The sequence below is a fragment of the Cervus elaphus genome, chromosome 15 (genome assembly GCF_910594005.1).
Source record: "Cervus elaphus chromosome 15, mCerEla1.1, whole genome shotgun sequence".
NCBI lineage: Eukaryota > Metazoa > Chordata > Mammalia > Artiodactyla > Cervidae > Cervus > Cervus elaphus.
The window spans coordinates 24,988,477-25,008,493 of record NC_057829.1 but is presented as its reverse complement, the minus strand read 5'-3'; the positions used below and the strand labels follow the sequence as shown (position 1 = coordinate 25,008,493).

The window sequence follows — 20,017 nt, the reverse complement described above, 5'->3', positions numbered from 1 at the left end:
GCGCACAGCAAACCAGACATCCAACAGACACAGGCGCCCAAATGCACTGCAGCACCTTTCACAACGGCCACGACATGGAAGCCACCAAAAAATGCCCACCGACAGATTAATGGATAAAGAAGTGGAAAATGTTCACAACGTAATCTGACTCAGGCATGAAAACGAATGTAGCTGTGCCCATCGCCAGTGTGCCCATCGCCAGAACATAGCTGAAACCAGAGATAATCCTACTAAGTGAAGCAAGCCCGAATCAGAAAGGCAAAAATCATATGACAGCCCTTATAGGTGCAGGGGTTCCCTGGTGGCTCAGACGGTAAAGAGTCTGCCTGCAATGCAGGAGACCAGGGTTTGAAGCCTGAGTCAGGAAGATCCCCTAGAGAAGGAAATGGCAACCCAGACCAGTATTCTTGCCTGGAAAATCCCATGGACGGAGGAGCCTGGCTGACTACAGTCCATGGGTCACAAAGAGTCGGACACGACTGCGCAACTTCACTTCACTTCACCAGGCACACTCACGAACTAACTGGAAAACATAAACAGACTCAGATACCTGAAAACCAAATTTATGGTTACCACAGGGCTAGGTAGCCTGGAAGAGATAAATTAGGACGATGGGATGAACAAAAACAATTACCCACAAAGCAGATAATTAACAAGGAGCAATATCTACCAAGAGAGGTCTATCCAACAGCCTGTATTCAAGCTATATGGGAAAAGAATCCAAACGCACATTATATAGGTATATGTGTGACAGGAAACAATCCTGGACACCTACAACACACACAACATGTATTTCATGTCACTCGAAAAAAAAACAAAAAACTCAATCTCTATTGACACTGGATTGGATAAAGAAGATGTGGTACATACATACAGTAGAATGTTTCCCAGCCATGAAAAAGAATGAAATGATGCCATTTGCAGCAACACGGATGGACCTAGAATCAGTCACACTGAGTGAGTCAGTCAGGCAGAGAAGGAGAAGTATAAACAACATCTCTTATATACCTGGAGTCTATAAAGAAATGATACAAATGAACTCCCTTACAAACAAAGGAACTCACAGACTTATAAAACTAACTTAACGCTGCTGGGGGGAGGGGGTAAGGGACAGTCAGGGAGTTTGGGATGGACATGTTCACACCGCTGTATTTAAAACTGATAACCAATAAGGTCCTATTGTATAGCACAAGGAACTCTGTTCAATGTTACGTGGCCGGCTGGACGGCAGGGAAGTTTGGGGAGAACGGACACACGTTCATGTATGGCTGAGTCCCTTCGCTGTTCACCTGAAACTGTCATAACTGTTACTCAGCTATATCCCAATATGAAATAAAAAATTCAAAAGGAACAAGAATTGATAGAAAACAGAGGCAGTGAGACACAAGCTTTGGGGCGCCTCTTCCTGCACACTGCACTCTAACTTACAACCCCAAAGCAGGACTTACTCTAAGCCTCTGCTGGCTAGCTGGTGTAACCAGAGGTGCGATGAAGAAATATTTCCACCTTGAGACCATTTCCCACAACAACCTGAAAGCTATTGCCATGAGAACTTTTAATATTCACAAGCACTGGTGGGCTGTATGCAATACCTGCCCTCCAAAATTTCCAGTGGTGATTAAGTGAAAAGAATTAAACACAGGGCATACTTTCAACAAGACAATTTCAACAGAGAAGTACAACTCATAGTATTTTAAAAAAAAGCACCCGCAAACATGCACAATATGGTGAATTATTAGAGACATGCAAATCAAAAGTACAACGAGGTATCCCCTCACAGCAGTCAAATTTGCCATGTTCAACTCTGCAGACAATAACTGTTACAGTGGGGTTAAGGGCACCCTTCTATGTGCTGCTGCAAATGTCAACGGGAACAGCACCAGACAGAGCAGTACAAAAGCGCCCTTAACAGTGAAACCGCGGCTGCCATGAGATCCTGCATCCTCACTCCAAAGACTAAGTGCCACAACCCAGACTTCGAAAAGACACAGGCACTGCAGCGCCTTTTACAACAGCCAATACACGGCCGCACCAAAATATCCATTGACAGTTGATGAAGAAGTGAAATGTTCACAATGCAATCTGATCTGGCATGAAAAAGAATGTACTTATTCCAATTGCTGGATCCCACTAAGTGAAGTAAGTCAGAATCTGAAAGGCAAATATCACATGTCACTTACAGGTGCAATTTACACATGCACATCCATGCACATCTTCTTACCAAAGAAGAAAGAAGCATGGAAGGAATAATTCAGAAGCTTGGGATGAACAAATACAATCTATTTCCTACAAAACAGACAATCAACAAAGAGCAGTATCTACCAAAGGAGGTCTACTCAACACTCTGTATTAACCTATATTGTAAAGAATCCAAACGTGTAAATAAATGTGCGTGTGTAATAGGAAATGATTCTATACGCTACAATACACACAACATGTATTTCCAAGTTGCACCAAAAATAAATAAATAAAAGACATAATGAGAAGTAAATTTTGGGGTGCCTCTTCTGGCACACTGCACTCTAACTTACAACCCCAAAGCCGGACTTGCACTAAGGCTCTCTTGGCAAGCCTTGGTAACGGGAGCTGGGCATGAAGAAACGCGCCGCCTTGTGGACACTTCCCACAACAGCAACCTGAAATCTCCTGCCTAGGAGAACTCAGTTCAGCTTCAGTGGCTCAGCCACATCCGACTCTTTCCCACCCCATGGACTGCAGCACGCCAGGCCTCCCTGTTCATCACCAACTCCCGGAGCTTGCGCAAACTCAAGTCCATTGAGTCGGTGAGACCATCAAGCCATCTCATCCTCTGTCGTCCCCTTCTCCTGCTTTCAATCCTTCCCAGCATCAGGATCTTTTCTTGAGTCAGTTCTTCGCATCACATGGCCAACGTATCGGAGTTTCAGCTTCAGCATCAGTCCTTCCAATGAATATTCAGGACTGATTTCCTTGAGGATTGACTGGTTTGATCTCTGTGCAGTCCAAGAGAGTCTCAAGAGTCTTCTTCAACACCACAGTTCAAAAGCCTCAATTCTTCGGCACTCACCTTTCTTTATAGTCCAACTCTCATACCTGCCCTCCAAAATTTCCAGGAGTAAGCAAGCAAAATGGAGAAGGAAATGGCAACCCACTTCAGTACTCTTGCCTGGAAAATTCCATGGATGGAGGAGCCTGGTTGGCTACAGTTCATGGGGTCGCAATGAGTCCGACACGACTGAGCAACTTCACTTTCTTTCTTTCTATAGTTCCTCTTGGAGAAGGAAATGGCAACCCACTCCAGTGTTCTTGCCTGAAGAATGCCATGGACGGAGGGGCCTCATGGGCTACAGTCTATGGGGCTGCAAAGAGTCGGAGACAACTAACTAGCACACATACACACACACAGGCAAGCGAAAAGAATTAAACACAGGGCACACTTTGAAGAAGACAATTTTAACAGAGAAGTCCAACTCAGTGTTAAAAAAAAGAGCACCCAGAAATAGGTGCAATATGATGATTTATTAGAGACATGCAAATCCAAAGTACAACAAGGTATCCCCTCACATCAATCAAAATGGTCATAATCAAGAAGTCTACAGACAGTAACAGCTACAACAGAGTTAAGAAAAGGGGACCCTCTGATGCTAACAGCCACTAGAGAGTACACTATAATAGTGCCTTTCAAAGGTAAAAACACAGCCACCCTATGATCTGGTGATCACACTCTTAAGAGTATGTGCGCAGCAAACCAGACTCTGAAAAACGCACCCAAACACATACTACAGCACTATGTACAATAGCCAAGTCATGGAGGCCACTGAAATGCCCACAGACAGATGAATGGATAAAGAACTGACACGTGCACAGAATCAAATATAACTCAGCCATGAAAAAACATACGAAATGATGCTATTTGCAGTAACCTATGGACTTGTACATAATTTTAGTAGGTGAAGTAATTCAGAGAAGGAAAGATATAATATGATATTACTTGTAGGTAGAATAGGTTAAAAAAAAAATTGACACCAATGCACTAATTTGCAAAAGTGAAACAGACATTCAAACTTCAAAAACAAACTTAACAGTTACCAAGAAGAAAGGTGGTGGATAGGATATATTATGAGGTTTTGATTAACCTATACACACTAATCCATATGAAACAGATAGTCAACAAAGGTTTACTATATGGCAAGAGGGGTGTACTAAGCAGTCTTTAATCATCTGTATGTGAAACGAAACTGAAGATGAATACATAAATGTGTATTTAACTGAAGAAGACTCTGTAAACCTAGAACAAATACCACGTTGTAAATCAAGTTTACATCACTAAGAAATATACATTAAATTTTAAAAAACAGGGAGTTTTGAGACAAACTTTTGGGTGTTTATTCTGGCACATTTCACTCTAATTTACAATCCGGGAAAAGGAATTCCCCTAAGGCTCTAGTCACTGCAATAAGAAGAGCTGGGTGTGAAGAAATTCAGCCACCCTGTGGCCATTTCCCAAACCAGCAACCTGAAAATCTACTGTGCAGCACAGGGACCTCTACTGAATACTCCGCAATGGCCTAAATGGGGAAGAACCTAAAGCCGTGTGGACACATGTGTCTCTGTGACTGAGTTACTCTGCTGTTTACCTGAAACCAACACAACATATAAATATTCTAAACTCCAACAAAATTTAATTCTGTTATACATCTGAAAGTTGCTCAGAGAGTAGATCTTCAAATTCTCATCACAAGAAAAAAATTCTAAAAATGTGTGGTGATGAATACTAATCAGGCTTACTATGATCATTTCATAATATATACATATATTGAATCATTATGTTGTACACCTTCAACTAATATTATATGTCACTGATAACTCAAAAAGCTTTAACATAAAAGAGCAAACAAATTAGCAAGAAAACACAAAAATTGAGTAAATAAGTGTAAAAAATATGCACTTTCAAAAGAGAAAATACAAAAATGAAAATAATTTTTAAATTATCATTTTAATCAAGGAAATTCAAGTTAAAATGAGACATTTTGCCTATATTAGCAAAGAATTTTTTTAAATCTATGTAAGGAAAATATGTGAAGGAGATCAGAACTCTCATATACCAGTGGTGTAAGAATACATCGGGAGACTTTTTGTAGCAATTTTATGATGACTGACATGCTTATAAAATGGTCATCTTCTAAATACTGTATAGCATCATTGATATGTGGAATCTTAAAAAAAAAAAAAAAAGAGTGAACTCCTAGAAACAGAATAGAATGGTGGTTGCCAGGGGCTGAGGTGATAGGAGAAATGGGGAAATGTTTGGCAAAGGGTACAAACTTCAAGTTGTAAGAAAGTTCTGGGGATCTAATGTACAGCATGTTGACTATACTTAATAATACTGTATTGTATACTCGAAAGTTGCTAAGATGGTAAACCTTAAATATTCTCACCACAAAAACAAATAAAAAGAAAGGTAACTTTATGAGGTGATGGAGATGTCAATCAATCCTGTTATGGTAATCATTTTCAATACATCTGTGAATCAAATCATCACCCTGTGCATCTTAAACTTACACAAATTATATGTCAATTGTATCTCAAATCTGGAAATAAATCAATGAATGAATGTTTAAAATTCCTCTGCAGAAAAAAAAAAAAATTCCCCTGCAGGACCTTCCCTGGTGGTCCAGTGGTTAAGAATCTGCCTTTCAATACAGGGGATGCAGGTTCAATCCCTGGTCGGGGAACTAAGATCCCACTTAACGTGGGACCACTGAGCCCATACTAGCCACAACTAGAGAAGCCCCCATACACTGCAACAAAGAGCCCACACACTGCAGCAAAGATCCAGTGCAGCCAAAAGAAAAAAAAACTGAAATGTATGGTAATGTCCAAAATCAGTAATAATAAAATAAAATAAAATCCTTCTGGCTTATAAGATTGTCTCTTCAACCACCACCACCCAAAACCTGCTAACAAATAACTCTTCAGAACTACAGAATGCATTTTCTTTTTTATTATTCTATACTGGAGCAATTTTATGGAGAAAAAGAATCCCTTTATTTTAATACAATAACTAATATATCACCTTGGAAAGCAGCGTGACAAAGAACAAGAGTTTGGGATCAGACAAACCACACTTAAATTCTGATTGTGTCACACAGTATATGCTAATCTCACTGAATCACAAATTCCTTACTTATAAATGGGAATAACAGTATTTCTTTCATAGTGTTGTTATGAGAATAAAAGGTAGTCTGCTTAAGCACTCAATAAATATTAGTCTTTATTAGCTGCATCGTCTAAAACAAAAACATTAGTTTTATTAGTTATATCATCTAGTTCATCTTTACAGGGCCTTACAAGAAAAAATGTTAATATAGTTGTAATCACAGTGTACACATTAAACACATTTTCCATATACTGATGATCCAAATACTTCTATCATTTTAATGGTTACATTATATTGCCTTGCTAAGACAGTATCATGATTTATTTAACCATTCTGCAATCACTGGATGTACACAGCATATTTTCAGTGACTCTGCATTAACTACTTTATTATCTGCTTTCCTATCTTCAAATTCAATGATTCCTCACTTTGTTTAGATCTCTCCATTATCTAGAACTATATTTTGAATGCACAGATTTTAAAAAATGGCATTCTAACCTGCCACTATTAATTAGGTCAATAATTTATGAAATATTTTATTTAAAATTATTAATTACTGATTGATACCAAACAAGTAGAAAACCATATAAGCAATCAAACTTCTCCAACTAAACACTAGCTTATACATTTTTAAACTGAAACTCTCTATTAAATTCATTCAAAAAAAAAATAAAATTAAAAAAAAAAAATTCATTCAAGCATTCACACTGTAGTAACACCATTCCTTTTTTGGTTGATCTGGATGAACAAGGTAAAATCTCACTCACTGGTTATCAAGAAATAGATATTGTTCTAGATGCTGCAGTGAATACAATAGCAAAAATATCCTTGTCATCCTAGAGCATACATTCTAGTACTGAAGATGGGTGATAAATAAAATATTAAAATGAATAATATGTTAGTGACAAGTGCAAAGCAAAAAAAGCAGGAAAGCAGGGGCAGGGTAGGAAGTGTTAGGGAGGGTTGGTTTGCAGTGTGAGGTGAGTAGCCAGTGAGTCCTCACTGGATGGGAGACATGGGAGTCAAGATCTGAAGAAACTGAGGGAGCGACCCAGACAGATATCTAGAAGAGCAGTATTAGCAGAGGAAACAGAAGTGCAGGGGTCCTGAGTCGGGAGCTTATCTGGTGTGTTTTAGGAACAGCAAGGCCAGTGTAGCTAGAACAGAATGAGACAGGGAGAATAGTAGATGAAATTAGAGAAGTAACTGTAGCCAGATCAGATAAAGGACTTGTAGGTTTTCACGGGTCTTCAGAGTCTACTGAGTAAGATGGGAAAACCACTGAAAATCTGAGGAAAGGAGTGATGTGATCTGATTTACCTTTGAACAGGGCTGAGAAGAGACTGAAGGGGGTATAAGAGCAGGAAGACCAACAAGAAGGTTATAGCAAGAGATGATGGTGATAGCAGCGGTCTGATTATAGACATTACTTCGCCAACAAAGGTCCGTCTAGTCAAAGCTGTGGTTTTTCCAGTGGTCATTTATGGATGTGAGAGTTGGACCATAAAGAAAGTTGAGCGCCGAAGAATTGAGGCTTTTGAACTGTGGTGTTGGAGAAGACTCTTGAGAGTCCCGTGGACTGCAAGAAGATCCAACCAGTTCATCCTAAAGGAAATCACTCCTGAATATTCATTGGAAGGACTGATGCTGAAGCTGAAGCTCCAATACTTTGATGGCCACCTGATGTGAAGAACTGACTCATTGGAAAAGACCCTGATGCTGGGAACAATTGAAGGCAGGAGAAGGAAACGACAGAGGATGAGATGGTTTGATGGCATCACTGACTTGATGGACCTGAGTCTGAGCAAGCTCCAGGAGTTGGTGATGGACAGAGAAGCCAGGCATGCTGCAGCCGATGTGGTCACAAAGAGTCAGACACGACTGAGCGACTCAACTGACTGATTCTAGACCTAATTTAAAAGTAAAACCAAAGGGACTTCCTCAGTGATCCAATGGCTAAGACTCCACACTCCCAACGCAGGAGGCTTGAATTAGGTCCCTGGTTGGAGAACTAGATTCGCATGCCACAACAAAAGATTCCACACGCCACAACTAAGATCTAAGATCCCAAGCCCCGCAACTAAGACCCAGCACAGCCAAATAAATAAATAAATATTAAAAAATAAAAGTAAAGCCAAGAGAATCTGCTGAGACTGTGAGTAGGAGAGAAGTCTCCAAGGTTTCAGGCCTCAACAATTCATGAAAGAAACTGGTGTTCATAGCAAGCAAGGTAGGAAGGGGAAGGTATCAGAAGCTCAATGTTAGACAGTAGTTTTAGAGATACCTACGTACCTCATAAAAAGTGCAAGTGTCAAATCAGCAGTTGGACAGACAAGTTTGGAATTAGAGAGGTACAGACTGGGGATATAACTTGGGAGTCATCAGTACAGAGATGGTAGTTAGAACAAAGAAGTGAATGTAGATGGAAAGAGACACCCACACACACTGAACTCTGGGTACCCCACTGTTTACAGGTTGGGGATATAAAGATGAAGCAACAAGAACTGAGAAGAAGGAAAAACAAACATGTGGAAGCTAAATAAAAGGAGTAGTCAGACTTCCCTGGTGGTCCAGTGGTTAAGAATCTGCCTGTCAGTGCGGAAGACACGGGTTCAACCCCTGGTCTGGGAAGATGCTGCACAGCAACTGCGCCTGTGGGCCACAACTACGGAGCCCACCCTGGAGCCCACCTCTGCAACGAGAGGTCACCGCAGTGAGAAGCTTATGCATGGCAACCAGAGAAAGCCCTCGGGCAGCAACGAAGACCCAGCCCCAGCGCAGCCAAAAATAAAGAAATAAAAATACAACTTGGTATAAAAGAAGTATGTCAAAGAAGAGAGGCTACTCAACTGAGCCAGAGGCCAGACTGAATAACTATGCCAAATGCTCAAATAAGATGAAGACTAAGAATTTACTATTGAATTTAGCAATATATGAATCATTAGTGAAACTGGTAAAACATTGATTCTTAACCTTGAGCTTGAAAAACCTCAAAATACCTGGTTATTTCCAAAACTGCTACACATAGCCTCAGGACAAAATTAACTAAATCCATTTTAATTTCAAAAGACTGCCAATATTTTTTGTAATAGACTTCACTTTTTAGAGCAGTGTTAGGTTCACAGTAAGCTGAGTAGAACGTACAGAGATTTCCTATTGACCTCCCTGCCCAACAAAACATGTACAGCCTCCTCCAGAATGCCAAGGGGCACGCAAAATTTATTAAGGAAATGATTGGCAACACAGAGGTGTTACAAAGGTCACTTCTGTAGGACGGTGAGCCTCTAAAGCAAGTTTCCAACCGTCGCTCTCTAGAACCCTAGGACTAGTTCCACAGTGCCTCTTATGCTACCGCAGCAGGGAGGGAAGAAGGTATCTGTACTGCGTTGGGCTCAGCGTCTTCTGACCTGTTTAACCAGAGTAGATTTATCAATTTTGACATATTGTATTTCAGAAGGGTTTTACAATTCAAGAAAACAAAGTTATTGAAAATCACTGCCCTGAAGCAGTGCTTCTCAAAGTGCAGTAGCCAAACCAGCAGCAGCAGTAGCACCTGGCGCCTGGTTAAAAAGGTCCCAACCCACACCTGCTCACTCAGAGTCTCGGGGTGAGCACTTCAGCAAGCTCTCCAGGTGATTCTGATACATGCTGAAACTTGAGAACCAATGCCTCCAAAATTTCAGATATTTTGCTTAAGTACTGATAGCTGTTTGCTTTCCTTTAAGCATTGCTATCCTCAGTAGAAATCAAAATAGAAATTTTGCAAATATCAGTATTTCAGGATATTAGAATATTTCTTATACAGTTATACTTGGATTAAGGCTGCCATTAGACTTTATCCAAGGATAATTTTTAAGGATGCTAAAGTCTTTAATAAAAAATATTAAATAATTTTAGCTATTAGGTGACCACATAGACAGTTGTATAGACATCCCAAAGCACACTGAAAAGTCATACTGTAATATTATGAATGAGGAATTCTTAACATCAATTCTTGACTAGTTTCAATCAAAGATTAAAATTTATCTGATATGCAACATACCTCTTTCATATACTGATTATATAGAGCTTCTGATGATTCTAGATAAGCTTGTGCAGTTTCAATTTCTTCTCTTTCAGACCACAAGATACCCAGGTTATTCTGGAAAATAAAAAGAGAAAAAATGACAATATAAATCCTCCAATAAAGTAGTTTGCATAGTTTCAAAGTCAATGCCTACCTAAATAGTACTAGTTTCTGATTAACAATGAATTAATTATTCATAATATTATTGTCCTTATGTCACAGGAGGCAGTCACTAAATTGGGTTTCCCAATGATTCTTGTCTTCTGGTGTTCAGGCCTTTGTACAATCTCTTCCCTTTAAGTCTGGGCTAGATTTAGTGACTTGCTTCTAACAAACAGAACATGGCAACAGTGATGGATGGTCCCCTCCAACATCAAGTTACAAAACATTGTGGTTCCATTTTGGGTGCTCCCTCTTGCTGTTCTCTTTGAGGGAAGCCAAATGCCATATTTTGAGCCACATTATGGTGTCAAGGAACTAAGGGAAGTCAACAGTCAGGGCCTCAAACCAACAGCCTGTATGAATCCTGCCAACAACCACACAGTGAGCTTGGATTCTCTAGCTGAACCTTCCAGTGCAGCCCCAGCAGGCCAATAATCTGATGACAGACCTTGAGCTAGAGGAAGCCAGCCTGGATTCCTGTTATTTCAGCAATTAAGTTTCAAGCTGCTAAATTTGGGGGTACAATGTTACATTTTAAAAACTAAGTCAGTTTTCCCCCTGCTACACAACTCTTTGATCATAGGGCAAATCAGGCCTGTCTTGAAGACTAGCTCCTGCTTAGACAATGGGATTAGTCAGCCTCCCAACCCTCAGGACAGTCTTTCCAGAACAGGGATTCATCTGAGGCTGGGCTTCTACCATCTTTGGCTTACTTCCCCAGGGAAGGGAACAGGATAAGGAAACAATGTTTTTAAAGCAAATTCTTAATCTTGGCCCAAGAACCCAAAAGTTACCCAGGAAGAGAATTCAGTCTATGACTATGGATGGGGAAACATTACAAAGTCATTTTCACTATATCCTCTTAAAATTTAGCATTTTTTTTCCAGTTATGAAGGCAGTAAACAAAATGTAACAGTTACACGACCTGGGATTTTGTGGTCTATAGAAGTGAAAAAAATCTTTGTATTATAGCTCATAGATATCTTAAACCATCATTAATATTCAATAATATTTTTAAATTATATTGAAAAATAGATGTTATTTAGTGGACTCATAAGGAACCGTATATATCACTATATCATACATTTTGTTTTAAAAAAATTTTGATAACTTCAATATTACTGGTTTCTTTTGCAACCCTCTACATTTTATTTTATACATTTAAAATCATTATTCTGTTTCATGAAATACTGGCTTCAGCAGACTGCAAAAGGGGCATGTGGCAGACACAAAAAAATGTTTCGAAATCCTACAGTTTAAAGGTAATATGATTGCTGCCCTGGAACACAGACCTCTGGTCCTATGGCTTTACATAGTATACCTATTCTAGTTTTGGGTTTTTTAAGTGACTTGATCAGTTCTCAGCGTCTAGAGCTGCAGGTAGGTTATAGTGATAAATTACTGAGATTGGGCAATTCTCTCCTCTGTATTTCTTTGTAGTACCCTGGGGAAGCTTAAAGACTCAGTACTAATTTAATGATTATTCTGCCCATCCAGCCTCAAGAGAATATAATCTGCCTTAAAACTCATTTCTTCAATTTAGAAATGAATCCACAAGTCACCTTTTCTCACTCCCTAAGTCAATTCATTTTTTGTCTGAGACACTCCATTTGGCCATGATTCCAATAAGCCCAAACCCAGCAGACTGTACCTAACTAGAGAAGTACCTATTACCAGGAACTGGCTAGCCACATTTACTCTATTTAGATGGGATGGTGATGCATTTAGGCTGCTAGATCCAGGGTAGGCTCTACCACAGAAAGCACCAACTCTGGTGTGTGATAAATCTGAAACCAAGTAGAGACCTAGAGTGTGTCTAGAAATGACACAGTTTTTTCTTCTGAACCATAACTTACTGAGGTCCTGAAGTCAAGGACCATGCAAGGGATCTAAGACTGACCTGACTTTTCAAAATAGTGTTAATGTTTTGTTTCAGTGTTTCCTACACAGAGGTAACTTTTTTTGATGTGCTAATTATTTTTACAATATAAATCCCATAATACATCAGAAAGTACTGTATCATTTACAGAGCATCACCATGTTCTTGCCCTTGGGATAACAGAATAGGTAAGGGAAAAAACTGAATCAAAAACAGCTAAAAAAGTACTACTAGTGAATTCTACCAAACATGTAAGGAAAAAATAATACCAAGTCTACACAAATTCATACAGAAAAACAAAGAGGAAAGAACAGTTCCTCTATACCAAAGACATAACAAGAAACTACAGACTGATATCCTTCATGAACAAAGATACAAAAAATACTAACAAAATTTTAGCAAATTCTGTCCAACAATACATAAAAAGGGTAATATGTGACCCAAGTTTGGCTTGGCAAAAAGTGGAGTTTACCACAGGAAAGAAAGGTTGGCTTAACATTAGAAAAATCAATCAATGTAATTCACCATATTGACAGGCAAAAGAAAAAAAAAAGATTATCTCCGTTGCAGCAATGAAATGAGATGATGAGTGAAAGAAGTCAGACAAAAGCAGAGTATACACCATACGAGTCCATTATGAAATTCTAGAAAATGTGGGGGAGGAGGGCAAGAAGGGAAGAGAATACAGGAGTGGGCGAGGGATTACAAATGCACGTACACAAAGAAACGTCTAGTGGTGACGGATATGATCATTACTGTGACTGCCGTGACTGTTTCATGGGAACATAGAGATGTCGAAATTCATCAAATTGTATACTTAGATATGTGCTGTTTACTGTATGTCAGCTGTACCTCAGTAAAGCTGAGGTCCTCCTTATACATGTCCTGGCAGTGGGGAGAACAACCCACTAATTTGTTAAGTTAAATTTTGCTCAGCATGATAATGCAAGTGTGTATTTCTGACAGCTAACCAGAGAGAAACACCTTCTTCTGAGAAGGCAGAAGGGGCACAGCCTCTCTTGATAATCTAACGTGGGTCCAGGTCCTGTGTATCAGTAATTTCCCGGGAAGCAGACACCAGATTGGAACAAAGCAGTCAGAAACTCATGAATTCCCATGAACTGATACTTTCAAACTTTTTCTTATACAAACACAAACACACAGGTAGTCTTCTACCAAAATGGAATCACTCTACATAATTCCAAGCATGCCTCAGAGTCTTCTCTCTCCTCTTAGTATTGATATTTTGGTCAACAAACATAAATCATTTCTAAAGGCTGCATACTGCTCTTCTATATGGATGTACCAGTACTTATTTAACTATAGAGCTACTCACTAATGTTTATTTTCTTTTCTTTTTTAAATTAACAATGATATGACAAACATCCATGTTAACAGACCTTTGCACACCTGTCTCAATATTATTTTAGAATACTCACGGGAAATTTTTAAGTCAAAGTCCTGACTCAGATACCTACTGATCTCCAGAAAGTTCTATGGATTTATATTTCCACCAACAACTATGCTAATGGACAGTATCCATCTCCTCATAGTTTCTCCAACAATGAATGCAATCAATATCTTTAATAATCTCTGCCACTGTGATACAATTATCCTATTCCATCCTTTCAGTTTGCTTTATCATTAGTAAGGTCATCTCTCATCAAAGCAAATATTAAATGTAATAAAAGGCCCGTGTAATAAATAGATCAGCTGAGCAGCAGACTTCAGAAACAGACTAGCATAAGCCAAATCTGAATACTCTTGCCATGGAGGAACATGGTAGATCATTCCTTTTAAGATTATCAGTTCTATTATCCTGCCCTTTGTAAATGCAATTTCTAAAAATAACACTTTTAACAAATTATTACGTATATAGAGAATACTATTGATATTATATATTTACCATATAACCTCCTGGTTTTGTTTTGTTAACCTCCTGTTTTATCAAACAGTTCTAAGACTTTTATAGTTGATGACTTTAGGTTTTTTAGGTATACATAAATCACATTAAAAAAATGATTTTTATTTTAAAAGACTGATACTGTTTTTTGCTTTCTATATTATTGCAATGGCCAGAACATCTAATCAAGATTTTGTTCCTGGTTTTAGTAAAAATATCTCTAATAATTCACCCTTCAGAAAAAGCTGGCTGTTCAAAATACTGTAAATCACTGAATGTCAGATGTTAAAATTTTTAAGACACAATTATTTTATGTATCAACAAGAAAACACTGCCAAGTAAATTTTGACGTAAAATCAGTCAGCTGTAAGATGGATCCTGATTTCAGAGATATTAATATATTTAAGAACATGCACATTAAAAGTCACAAAAGTACAGTAAATACTGGAGATCTATATTACATTAAGGAAGGTTTTTATTTTTGAGCTATCGAAGGAATTTTTTAAATGTTCATTAAGATCTTAGGAAGCCAAATGGTTGAAGAAAATTTCAAATAATTGAGATTTTGTTTGAATTCAACATCTTATGGATTCCATTAGATCATTCATCCACTCAACAAACAAATGATTTAGAATGGTCTTTTATGTGCCAGGGACTGAAATTATAAATAATAAGCAAAAATGAGATATAGTTCCTGTATTATGTAGCTTTTAATTTAATAGGGCCATGATAACAGAATATGTCCTATACAATGTCCTTTTTAACTTTGAGACCTACTCACCCTAAGATCAACTGAGGTAAATGTTCCCTGGATCACATATTCTAGGAACTGGAACTACTGAATTTAAGGGTTTGTGAACTAACTTAAGCAAAGTACGTGACACAAAAGTTCATACATATTTGTATTCTGAACTGTTACGTTCCCAACAAGAATGTCAGATTTATTTCTTAATAAACCAAGCACCATAGAAATATGAAACGATAAGTATTACAAGAAATCAAACGTACTAGGAGGAAGTCAGTTCAGAATACAATGATCCAAAGAAAGTTACTAAAACTATGAAGCGAATCTTGAAATCGGTTTTGAAGAATGGGCAGGAATTCCCTGGGAAGCAAACGAATGAGTATGGCAAGATAGACATCTTATTTCAAATTAAGAATGCACTCTGATTATTCTTTACAATTTCCTTGGGACCTGAAATTAAGAAACAAATTACTTTGGGTTTTTCTTAATAGAATGAACTGGATTTGGAAAGGTGGAGAATTGGAAAGAGCATTTACAATGTAGGAGGGTCTTGGGTAACCGATGCGTTGACTACGACTAAGTGAAGCAAAGTGATGGAGGAGAAGTAAGCGAAGAGTCTGGAGAGGGGATCTGGAAGCCGCTTACCACAGAGGTTTGAAAACGTGGGGACAAATTGTGCCTTATTACGTTTGCCTTTGGTCTCGGCAAGAGTTGAGGCCCCTCTCCACCCACTGGCCTGCGGCCAACAGCAGCGGGCCCGGGTCTTTCTCACCTGCGCCTGGATGTAGAGGGAGACGCAGTCGTGCGACAGTCTGTACTTGCGCAGTAGCCGCAGGCATTTCACCAGATGCTCCTCCCCAGCCGACAACTCCTCGGTGTCAATGTGGTTCACCCCGAGATGGAACTCAATAACCGCTCGCCTCACTGCCCGCTGGGCGACGGGCCCCTCGGCCTCCACCAATTCAGCCGGCAACCCCAAGGCGTGCTCCCCCGCGCCCAAGCTATCATCGGCCTGCTGTCGCTCATCCTCGTCCTCAGGAGCGGGTCCCAATAGCGCCTTAACCTCTTCCAGCAGCGCCCGGGCGCTGTATTTAGACTTGTACGGTTCCTTCTCCGGGTTTTTATGCAGTTCCACCCGTGACAAGGCCAGCGCAGTCTGGAATTTCTCACGAATCTCAGCCCACGGAGCATCCGCCATAGCGGCCTAGTCAGCCTCGGTTTCAATCGGGACTCCCGCCTTCCTTCTGTTTTGCGACGCTTCAATTACGGCCCCGACAGCCCTGCGCCTGCGCATTGCGGAACGCTAGCCAATGACGTACTCCCGGGGAACCGCAGTATGCTTGGCAGTGACCAATGGGAAGGCGTAGTCGTCACCACAGCAACCGTTGTCATGGAAAGGAAGCTGTCCGAATGCATTACCACTTCCAGCCCAGCCCCGCCCTCAGGGGTGGGAAGTCTCTCTTGCTTAACTGGTGATATCCATTGACTAACAGATCACCAGGAAATGTTGTTTACAAACATAGCTAGGTAACTACTCTCGTTAATTGCTATAAACTGAAAGGCAGAAACGTTTTAACATTAGTGTATCACCCAGCCCACAGTGGATCTAGTAAAGTAATTCTCAAAATTCTCCAAGTCACGCTTCAACAATACGTGAACTGTGAACTACCAGATGTTCAAGCTGGATTTAGAAAAGGCAGAAGAAGCAGAGATCAAACTGACAACATCCACCGGATCATCGAAAAAGCAAGAGAGTTCCAGAAAAACATCTATTTCTGCTTTATTGACTATGCCAAAGCCTTTGACCGTGTGAATCACAATAAACTGTGGAAAATTCTTCAAGAGATGGGAATACCAGACCACCTGACCTGCCTTCTGAGAAAGTTTTATAAGACCTGGGTATATTCAGCGCTTTGAGATACACAAAGGAGCACTGATTCTGGAAGCTCATAGACACAAAGTTTGAATCTCAGATCTGCTTCAAATTTATCAGCTTAAAATTTTTTAAGCTTAACCTTTCTCAAGCAAAACATAAGTGATAATATTATCTTATCTCTACAGATTCTATCCTTTATAAATGCTGGTGCTTCTCAGGATTCTTTCCTAAACTCTGTCCTGGGGAGATCTTACAAACTTCCAAGATTTCCGTTGCATGGGCTGCTCACTTCCAAAACTTGGTCTCCAGGCCAGATGGCTCTCTGGAGATACAGACTGTAATATTCATCTCCCAACTGGAAAAACCACTCCTGGATGTTCAACTGACTCCTGTATATCATTATGTTCAAACTGGAACCCAAGTTTCCTCTTCACATTTCCCTTCCCACCCACACCAAAATGTTCTTGTTTTGCATCTCAGTGAGTGACACCACTATACACCAAGCTGATTTCCTGCATTCACTCTCCTTTCTTCTCTCATCCTTAAATGTAAAACTAAACACTAGCCACCTCCAGTCCACCTTCTATAAAGCTCTTACATTGGTCTACTTTTCATCTCTAGTAGTTTAGACCATCATCTTTTGAATTATTTTAACAGGTACTCTTGCTGCCACTTTAGCTTCCTACCAGTGCCTTTTCCACAATACTTCAAATGAGTAATTTGTTCATGTGATATTTTAAATGTCTGTTAATTTGCCAGGCACTGTTCTAGGATCTTGGAATTCAGCAATTAAAAAACTTTCTACCCTAGTACAGGGAAGACATTAGACTATCCAGGTGGCCCAACAGTAAAGAATCCACCTGACAATGCAGGAGACTCAACAGATGCAATTCAATCCCTGGGTTGGGAAGATTCCCCTGGAGTAGGAAATGGCAATCCACTCCAGTACTCTTGCCTGGAAAATTCCATGAACAGAGGAGCCTGGTGGGCTACAGTCCATGGGGTTGCAAAGAGCTGGACACAACTGAGCACATGTACACACAGTAATATAAGTTGTTATGGAAACAAAGGTGATATGGACTGTTAGCCAATGAGGCAAGGTTGCTATTTTTAAACATGGTGTTCAGGAAAGACCTTCCTGAAAAGTCCTCCTTTGAGTAAAGATCTGAAGGTGAGAAATTGAGCCATGAAGACATTAGAGGAAGGATATCCCAGACAGACGAACAGCAAATACACAGGCTTTGACACAGGAGACTGTCTTATGTGTTCAAGGAAAAGGAAACTTCTTGGCTGGAGTAGAGAGAATGTAGAGAGCCATAGAAGACGAAGTCAGAGAAGTAGTATGGACCTGATTATGCAGCATTTATAAGGCCACTATAGCAAGTTTGGATAGTCTGTGTGAGATGGGATGGTTTTGAAGGAGTGACAAGATATGATTTAACAGGATTATTTAGAAAACAAACTGAAGGGAAAAAGTGGGAAGACGCATAAGGAAACTACTGTAATCACCATAGTAGGTGCTCAGTATACATCTGTGACTAGGAAAGTGATTCGCACATGGTTAATTTGGTATCTCATTACTATGAGCCAGATAACATTCTATATATTAAAATCACCTAATCCTCAGAACAACTCTGTGAGCTATTATTATTCCAATTCTTCAGATTAGAAATTGAAGTCTAGAGAGATTAATAATTTACCAAAGGTCACATACAATAAGGCAGTTTTGCTCAAGAGCCCATACTTTTGATCATTATGCAATACTATCTTGCACTAGGAGCTCAACAAACCACCATGACACTTAGTGCAAACCTCTAAAGACCTTGCAAGAAGCATGCACAGATGAAAACAAAAGGATTTTGATAAACCCTCAGATAGATACAGCTGAGAAACACAAAGACATGGGACTAGGAAACTTGAGATGCGAGAGTTCTGGCTGCCAGGGGAGCAGTCCCTGTGGAAGTTGTCCAGTGAGTGGCATAGAGTACAGATCACCAGAACACAGTGACCTGAGATTTAGTCAACAATCACTTCTTGCTATTAACATCAAAAGAGGGACAACTGGACATTGGGTACATGTCACAATCTAATTATCAATGTATTAGATAGATACAGGAGGAAAAGGAGCTTAAGTGACAGACGGGAGATGCCTCAGCAGAATTCAGAATGTGGTAAAATCTACAGAACAAATGGCCTGGCTTCTTCAAAAAATAAATTCCAAGAAAAAAACTGCCCTTCTAGAATTCCCCTTGCCAATACATGATAATAAAGAACAAAAACTACATATGCACTTACCTTCTGACTCAGCTATCCCACTGCTAGGAATCTACTCTGAAGATACCCCTCTGAAAGTACATAAATACACATATAACAAGATTTCTCACTGCAGCACTGTAATTGAAAAATACTGGAAACAACCTATGTGCCCATTCATAATAAGAAAAGGGTTGAATAAACTATAGTGTACCCACACAATGGAGTATGATGCAGTTGTAAAAACAAAAGATTTCTGTGAATGGATGTGATTTCCAGGGTATACTGATAAGACAAAAAAAGCTAGATTCAAGGAAGCATCTATGGGATGGTACCCTTCATGTTAATAGATTGGTTTTGTTCGTTGTGCTGTGATAACGGAAAACATTTATTAACACTGGTGGAAACTGAATAGAGAGTATACACAAACTTTGTTCTATTTTTGCAACATTTATCTAAGTACAAAATTAGTTCAAAATAAAGTCTTTTCAAGAAATGCAAGTGACCAATAAACTTAAGGTGTTAATCCTCACTCAATTAAAAGATGTAAATAAATCCATGTAATGCACCTAGCAAAGTGACAAAAAGAAGCCAACACCTAGTGTTACTGCTGTGGGGAAACAGGTTTCTCTCCTAGAGTGGAGGGTAGGACCATAAACTGGAACTGCTTTGGAGAGCAACTTGCACCAAAATTCAAAATTCATTCACTTTGACCCTGCAATTCTTTTATAGGATTTATCCTACAGTGGTGAGAAGTCAGCTAAGTACACAAAGATTTAAACAAAAACATTCATTTTAGGGCTGTTTACAGAATAACCAACATGACCATCTTATAGTGGCACATTTATACTGTAAGATGGCATAGTTATCAAAAATGGTACAGGGCCTTACCTGGTGGTCCAGTGGTTAAGATTCCACACTTCCACTGCAGGGCGTGTGGGTTCCATCCCCGGTTAGAGAACTAAAAAAAAAAAAAAAAAAAAAGACACAGAAA

General features: G+C 39.5%; 1 protein-coding gene across 1 annotated transcript in view; it reads right to left on the bottom strand.

Annotated features, from left to right (window-relative positions):
- LOC122709069 (kinesin family binding protein) overlaps positions 1-16,160 on the bottom strand; it is a 61,106-nt gene extending 44,946 nt beyond the window's left edge. Inside the window, exons 1-2 of the mRNA XM_043926143.1 lie at positions 15,667-16,160; positions 10,182-10,280 (exon numbers count right to left, since the gene is read on the bottom strand). Coding sequence (XP_043782078.1) covers positions 10,182-10,280; positions 15,667-16,092 — 525 coding nt within the window. The 5' untranslated portion in view covers positions 16,093-16,160. The remainder of the gene's footprint in view (positions 1-10,181; positions 10,281-15,666) is intronic.
- Positions 16,161-20,017: the final 3,857 nt, after the last annotated feature.